Source organism: Cucurbita pepo, chromosome 10 (genome assembly GCF_057944985.1).
Source record: "Cucurbita pepo subsp. pepo isolate OVF chromosome 10, ASM5794498v1, whole genome shotgun sequence".
Classification (NCBI taxonomy): Eukaryota; Viridiplantae; Streptophyta; class Magnoliopsida; order Cucurbitales; family Cucurbitaceae; genus Cucurbita; species Cucurbita pepo.
Window position 1 is genome coordinate 5,287,344 of NC_141807.1, and position 8,338 is coordinate 5,295,681.

General features: G+C 39.8%; 1 protein-coding gene across 1 annotated transcript; it reads left to right on the forward strand.

Annotated features, from left to right (window-relative positions):
* The first annotated feature begins 6,521 nt into the window (after positions 1-6,521).
* Positions 6,522-8,163, forward strand: LOC111804529 (BTB/POZ domain-containing protein). The gene has a single exon (XM_023689373.2). The coding sequence runs from the start codon at positions 6,537-6,539 to the stop codon at positions 7,965-7,967; it is 1,431 nt and encodes a 476-aa protein (XP_023545141.1). The 5' UTR covers positions 6,522-6,536; the 3' UTR covers positions 7,968-8,163.
* The last annotated feature ends 175 nt before the right edge of the window (positions 8,164-8,338 follow it).

Here is an 8,338-nt window from a genome sequence, read left to right on the forward strand (position 1 = left end):
GCAATCATGGTTTCAAAATTTTGTATGGGTTTCTTATAATCTTACTTTGTGTGGCTCTGAGTTCTTTGTAGGGTTTTGGAATCTTGGCTAGCTTCCCATTTGCAATTCCTCCCAACCTTCTTTACCTCTTAGTATCGAATAATGCTTCATTTCTAGTGTATTGGCCCGTTACGTAGTGTTGTTAGCCTCACGAGGTTTTCACACTCTTATAAGAAGTGTTTCGTTTCACTCTCTTCTCAAACCGATGTGGGATCTCACCGTCCACCTCCCTTAAGGGCTGTTTCCATTTGTAACAGCTCAAGTCCACTGTTAGTAGATATTGTCTGCTTTGGCCCGTTATGTATTGTCGTAAGCATCACGGTTTTAAAACGTGTCTATTAAGGAGAGATTTTCATACCCTTGTACTTCGTTCTACTCTCCTCCAACCGATGTGGGATCTCACAATCCTTCTCCCTTAGGGCTGATATCATTTGTAATAGCCTAGGTCCACCGCTAACAGACATTGTTCGTTTTGGTCTGTTACGAATAGTCGTCAGCCTCACTGTTTGAAAAAGTGTCTACTAGGGAGAAGTTTCCGCACCCTTATAAGAAGTGTTTCGTTCCATTCTCCAACCAATGTGGGATCTCACAATCCTTCTCCCTTAAGGCTGATATCATTTGTAACAGCCCAAGTCCACTGGTAACAGACATTGTTCATTTTGGTCTGTTACGTATTGTCGTTAGCCTCACGGTTTGAAAAAGCGTCTACTAGGGAGAGGTTTCCGCACCCTTACAAGAAGTGTTTCGTTCCATTCTCCAACCAATGTGAGATCTCATAATCCTCCTCCCTTAGGGGCTGATATCATTTGTAACTACCCAAGTCCACCGCTAGCAGATATTGTCCGTTTTGACTCGTTACGTATTGTCTTCAGTCTCACGGTTTGAAAACGCGTTTACTAGGGAGAGGTTTCCGCACCCTTATAAGAAGTGCTTCGTTTCATTCTCCAACCAATGTGAAATCTCATAATCTCCTCTCTTAGGGCTGATATCATTTGTAACTACCCAAGTCCACCGCTAGCAGATATTGTCCGTTTTGACTCGTTACGTATTGTCTTCAGTCTCACGGTTTGAAAACGCGTCTACTAGGGAGAGGTTTCCGCACCCTTATAAGAAGTGCTTCGTTTCATTCTCCAACCAATGTGAGATCTCATAATCCTCCTCCCTTAGGGGCTGATATCATTTGTAACTACCCAAGTCCACCGCTAGCAGATATTGTCCGTTTTGACTCGTTACGTATTGTCTTCAGCCTCACGGTTTGAAAACGCGTCTACTAGGGAGAGGTTTCCGCACCCTTATAAGAAGTGCTTCGTTTCATTCTCCAACCAATGTGAAATCTCATAATCCTCCTCCCTTAGGGCTGATATCATTTGTAACCACCCAACTCCATCACTAGCAGATATTGTACGTATTGTCGTCAGCCTCACAGTTTTAAAATGCGTCTACTAGGAAGAGGTTTCCACACCCTTATAAGAAGTGCTTAGTTCCACTCTCCAACCAACGAGGGATCTCACAACAAGCCTAGTTATTAGAGATGTCCATGGGTGAAGTGTATCTCGTCCATATTTCCCGTTTAAATGTAGATTTTGCGCTCCGCTTAGGATGGTCCCCATATAACACTAGTCTCGTGGTTTAAATGGATATTTCTACTAGTTGTTACGTAAATTCGAACTTTAAATTTAATGGTGCGCAGTTTTCGAAACTTATAACCTAAGTATGTGAAGAACGAGGGTGGGGAGGAGGCTAGAACCTATAGCCACATTTGTTGGTTTGTGGAATATGAACCCTATAGCCCCATTTAGATGCTCGTGGTCAAATGAAATTGAGACCATTTACAAAGAATGATCAAATGAGTAGAGATTGGGAGGACCCAATTCCATAACAACTAGCCTACATATGTAAGACAATGACACACTATTTTGGAGAAAATAATCGAGAATAATACGAGAATGATCAAGTAACAAGAAAATCTCACCATCTATCTTCTTTGAGGCCCAACGTCCTCGTGGGCACATCTTTCGATGTTCGACTCTGATATCATTTGTAACAGCACAAGTCCACTGCTAGTAGATACTGTTAGCTTTAGCCCGTTACATATCGTTGTTATCCTTACAGTTTTAAAACGCGTCGATTATGGAGAGGTTTTCAGATTCTTATAAAGAATATTTTGTTTCGTTCCCTAATTGACGTGAGATCTCATATATATATATATATATATATATATTTTTTTTTTATTCTAATTTTTACAACTTTATGACGTGTTTAATGTCAAACTAAATAAAAGTTCGAGAAGGTTATTAGAAATGGACTAAAATAAAAAAAATTTGAAAATTCAAGTATCGAAACATAAATTTTGAAAGTTTAGGAACCAAAATAGGAAATACTGAAAAGTCTATGGACTAAAATGAAAATTTAAAGTTTAGATAGACGAGTATTATCTCTTAGCTATGGAGTGGATACCCATCTTCGAGACTAGGTCCCATGTTCCTAAGCCAAATTACGAAACCACCCTCCCCAAACCATTGAAATTACCAGTAGAACAACAAGGTTTACAATGTAATTCTTAGTGGAAGGGAGGGGTATTTTGGGGACATAGATTATCCTTCTTGTCAAAGCATTTAATGGCGATTCAATGAGTTGAAGAGATTTTGGCTAGAGTTTGGAGGAATTCGGAGACAAACATTCGAATTGAGGGGCCCTCGTGCTTGTCACGTGCTTATAGTCTTGTAGACCAAAAAGACAGTTGCCCAACAAAGCCAACTCAACCCCTCCCTTATCCCTCATTCTCCTGCCACGTAAGCAACCTACATTTCTCCACGTGGCATTCATAGCCTTTTTAAGAAGGTCCACTCCATGCCACGCTTGTAATTTTCTATTTTATTTATTAAATGTAATGTAAATGAAACTTACAATAACTTTATCCTAATCTTATTCTAATTAAAAAAAATAATAATAATTAGTGAGATTTACTTTTACAGTTAATATAAAAATAAATAGATCTATATATATATATATATTTTTTTTTTTTGTATTTATTATATATATATATATATTTTAAAAAATATCATTTTTCACATTTTATGAGAGAAAAAAATGAAAAAAAAAAAAGTAAAAGGAAAAGGAAATAATAACGGCCAAAAGCACTTTAGAGAATGGATAATTATTTAAAGGCAATAGGCGTATGAACAGAGCTCTGTTTGTTTCTTATGGCAATGACTAATCATTTCTCCTTTTTTCTTCTTCTCCTTGCAGACAAGGTGTTCGACGAAATGCCCAAATGAGATCTCTATATCAAATCCTTTCCCTTTCATCTCCACCTTTTGGCGACAACTAACAACATAGCGTGGTATGAAATTTAATTTTAAGATTTCATACCTAAATTTCTTTTTCACTTAGATATTAACACGAACTACAACGTCCACTATGGTTTGTTTTGACTCGTTACGTATTGTTGTCACCCTCACGATTTTAAAACACTTTTATTATAGAGAGGTTCTAGCCCTACTTTGACCAGTGTCTCGCATCGTTTGGTGACTGGCTCTAATATCATTTACAACGGCCCAAACCCACCGGTAGTAGATATTGTTTGTCTTGACACATTACATATCGTCGTCAGCCTTACGATTTTAAAACACTTTTATTATTGAGAGGTTCTAGCCTTACTCCGACTAGTGTCTTGCACCGTCCGATGACTGACTCTAATACCGTTTATAACATCTCAAACCCATTGCTAGTAGATATTGTCCATCTTAACTCCTTACATATCGCTGCTGTCAACTTCACGATTTTAAACACTTCTATTATGGAGAGGTTCTAGCCCTACTCCGATCAGTGTCTTGCATTGTCTGGTGACTAGCTCTTATACGATTTATAACAGCCCAAACCCACAACTAGTAGATATTGTCTGTCTTGACCCATTACTTATCGTCATCAGCTTCACGATTTTAAAACACTTCTATTATGGAGAAGTTTTAGCCCTACTCCGACTAGTGTCTCACTCCGTCCGGTGACTAACTCTGATACCATTTATAATAACCCAAACCCACCGCTAGTAGATATTGTCCATCTTGACCCATTCATATCGTCGTCAGCCTCACGATTTTAAAAACACTTATATTATGGAGTGTTCTAGCCCTACTCCGATCAGTGTCTCGCACTGTTTGGTGACTAGCTCTTATACGATTTATAACAGCCCAAACCCACAACTAGTAGATATTGTCTGTCTTGACCCATTACATATCATCGTCAGCCTCACGATTTTAAAACACTTCTATTATGAAGAGTTTCTAGCCCTACTCCGACTAGTGCCTCGCACCGTCCAATGACTAACTTTAATACCATTTATAACAGCTCAAACCCACCGCTAGTAGATATTGTCTATCTTGACCCATTACATATCGTCGTCAGCCTTAGATTTTAAAACGCGTTTGCTATGAAAAAGTTTTCACACTCTTATCTCTAATTGACGTGGGATCTCATGAAGTAAAAATTTGTATTAAAGAGCTTTTGTCGGGATAAGAATTGCAAACGAGAACGAAACGAGACCAAATTTGATTCGGTTTGTTTAAGCTCAAAATACAAAAGGTGAAGAAAGGTGGGTAGGGTTGAATGAGTTGAAAACCCACTAGATTTTGCCTGCTTATGAGTGGGTAATGGGTAAAATGCACGAAGGGATTGGAGGGTTTGTGGCAGACATGGAGGGAACTCATAGTGATCGAGTGTGTTTGTTAACAAGAATGCATGGAAAGAGAGATTCTTTTATGTAATGGTACATTGCCCACCATAATCAAAACCTTATAATAACAAAACACCTTTCTTTCGGTGTGTTTGGAATTCTATACAATTACTCGTTCTTCCTCGTAATCATTGTTTTTCTTTTCTAAGTGCTCGGGACCGAGTTTTAGCTTCTTCGTAATCGAAGGTGTAGGCCATAGTTGACCTTCGAATGGAACGTTTAGGTCATGTTTGATAAGTGTTTATGTTTCGTTTGATGGTCATTTGGTTTTAGTATTTAAAAATTATGATTTGTTTATGCAATTATTTACATGGTTTTCATTTTTTTAAAAATAAATATTTGAATTATTAGTGGGATTTCAAATAAATAATGTTAAGAAAATAAAATTGGATAAGTTTGATCAAGCTTGACATAGACAAGTACGATGGAAATGGTTGTCTCAATATTCAATTGGTCCTGTTTTTTCTCGAACTTGACTTGGATTTGAACCGATTAAGTAATGGGTAGGGCCGGGACGGGGAAGCCATCCTCGTCCTTATCCACGCCACCTATTTCATTCCTCATTTTTGCGAAATTCCCCCATTTATTTTTGTGGGTTTCATGGCCGAAATTCCTTATAAGAAATTTGGAGGGTACGTTAATTTTATTATTACATCATATTTTTTTAATAATTAAAAATTTTAAATATTAGAGAGTTTCAAAATTAACTAATTTTTTTTAATATAGGAAAAATGCATATGTGCATGTGTGATGAAAATATATTTATATTTAACGGGGCGGGGACGGGGACGAGGAATATAATCCCGTTCCTGATTCCATTTATCTAACAGAAAAAAATGTTTCCCATTCCCTCCTTCATTCCCCGTCTAAATGGGGAATCCCCTCCCCATTCGGGATGGGTCTCCACATGTAAAATGAACATCTCTACTACTTGTCCTTTAGTAAATCGTAAAATATGTCAAAAAGCTTCAAAACGTAGACCGATGATATACACTCGAATAAGCATAAAATACGAGAGAAAACAAAGAAAAAGACGAAAAGCAAGATAAAGTAAAAGCTAGTGACACACTAGACAAATATTTCGCTAGTTTTAAAAAATAAATAGTTATCTAATTAATTTACGAAATTGAATATGAGGGTGGATATTCACCTAAGACCTTCGAAAAATTGTAATTTGTAGAGTTAAACTTAAAGTTATACGAGTTCAGTACAATCTCGAACATATGAAACTCTAATTCTCGACCTATTTATTTTAGAAGTGTACTTCACTCGAGAGATCGGATCGAGTTTCTTGAAAGTTAAAGTCTTAGAAGATTTCTTTTATCTTGGAAGAACTCTTTAAATAACATTCTTTCAAAAGCTTGGAAGAACTCTAATTATAGAGTATTCAAGGAGTATTATGGATATTGGGCTTGGATAGCCTTCGGCCCAACTGATTGAACTTGGGCCTGGCTGACCTTTTGGGAGCCTATTTTTTAATTCAATTAATCCAAATGAAAAAAAGCACGTGGAATAATCGAATAAAGCAGGCTACAAAAGACTTGGGCTCGGCCCATTAGGCGTAGAATCATAACTCGCTGTGAAATTATCGAAATATTTACCACACAAGACGACTTTTTACCTTCCATGTCTGGAAATTAATCGCATCAGGATAAAAAATACAGGATCGCGATGAAGGGTAATTCCGTCATAAATATTGTTAACCCACCAACAGAATTGCCTCCGCCCGGCGCTTATTGATGCCAGAGGTCAGCGGCTTCCATTAATGGAGGACGAAATTATACAGCTAGCAAATAGAACCCTAAACCAAGAACGTATCAAGCTCAACGTCGGCGGTAAGCTCTTCGAGACCACCGTCTCCACCACACGTTCTGGCGGCCCGGAGTCTCTATTGTATGCTCTATCCAACCGGCCGAGAGACGATCGGAATCCGATTTTCATAGATCGCGATCCGGAGATCTTCTCGGTCCTCCTTTCTCTTCTCCGAACCAACCGCTTGCCTTCATCGGCTCGTCGATTTTCCAAACAGGAACTCTTCGATGAAGCTATCTTCTACGGCATCGAGGCGAATCTCAAATCAGCGATTTCTCCTCCGTCGTTTGACGGCATCGATGCGTCAATCGTCGCGAATATTCGCCCTACTTCCGACGGTGTTGTATCGGCTTTTACGGCGGGCGATGGGGACGGCTCCATCTGGCTTGCTCACGGTGGTCAGATCTCTTGTTACGATCGGAATTTAATCCACGACAGAACGATTCGAACTCACTTGGAGGAAATCACGTCAATCCGCCGCGTTTGGCCGGAGATTGCAGCGTTAGGTTCAGACGCCATTTCCGGTCTTCATTATTACAATTTCTCCAGCGGCCGACACATCGGTTCGACTAACTGGTCAGATCCAAAGGATCCCCGCATCTACAAAGCCAGAGTCACCGCAATCGCCGATTCGCCGACTAATATTTTCGCCGCCTTCGAATGCGCTCACAGAGAGAATTCCGTACTCGTCATCGACCAAACGACTCTCCAAATCACATCTGAACTCGGCCGGCAACTCGGATCCTCCGCCAAGAGCACCGTCGCCGGAAAGCTTACGTGGATACCGGAAACCAGCGTACTCTTCGGAAGCTCGGTAACGTGTGGTGCGTTTGGGTACTCGGGCTACGTCAGGCTCTGGGACTCTAGGTCAGGCGACGTGGTTTGGGAGACGAACGAGCCAGGCTCGGGCCGAAGCAGTAGGTTCGGAGACTCGTTCGCTGACGTGGATGTCGACGTGGAATCGATGAAACTGTTCAAAATCTGCTCGAAATCGGGGGATTTGGGAGTGGCAGATATTCGTAAACTAGGGGACGACCCGTGGGTATATTTGAAAGACAAGAATCCGGGAATGGGAAACACGGGCAGAAGGGGGAGTGGAAATATCAAAATTCACTGCTTCAGAAAACAGGTTTTGGTGGGGAGAGAAGGAGAGCTGGAGGTTTGGTCGAGAGTGGAAGAAAGAGAAAACGGAGTGGAAGAATCAAAAGATATCGGCGAGGATTTTTACCGTCGGAACTACGTCGACAAGGCGGAGGATTCCGAGAGAGGGATTATAAAGGAAATTGAAGGCGGCGGCGACAGGCTGTTTGTTTCTCGGGAAAATGTTGAAGGCATTGAGGTTTGGGAAACCTCCAAATCATCCGGCGCCGTTTCGATTTTGTGACCCAAAAACCGGTTCGCCCTTCGCAACCGTTCTCATCATTATTGGGCCTCAATTGGGCCCTTGTTCCATCATTTTTATGGGCCTAGCACTTTGTTTTTCTTTTCTTTAGGGAAAATTCAAATTTCAATTTAAATTTTAAATTGGACTATACAAAATATGAGGTTTTTAGTATTACTTCAATATATATTTATTTATTTACGCGTTAACAATTTTAAAATAAAATATTAACGAAAATTAATAGTTTAAAATTTGAATCGTGATGGATATTTATATATTTTTGAAAGAGAAACAAAACCCGTACTTGATCTTACACGTGTGAAACCATGGAAGGTCAGTGGACCGAGGGGTCCAAATCACACACGTGTGAGAAG

Bases quoted from the DNA above. Each gene is read 5' to 3' on its own strand.
- LOC111804529 (XM_023689373.2), top strand. From the start codon at position 6,537: ATGGAGGACGAAATTATACAGCTAGCAAATAGAACCCTAAACCAAGAA.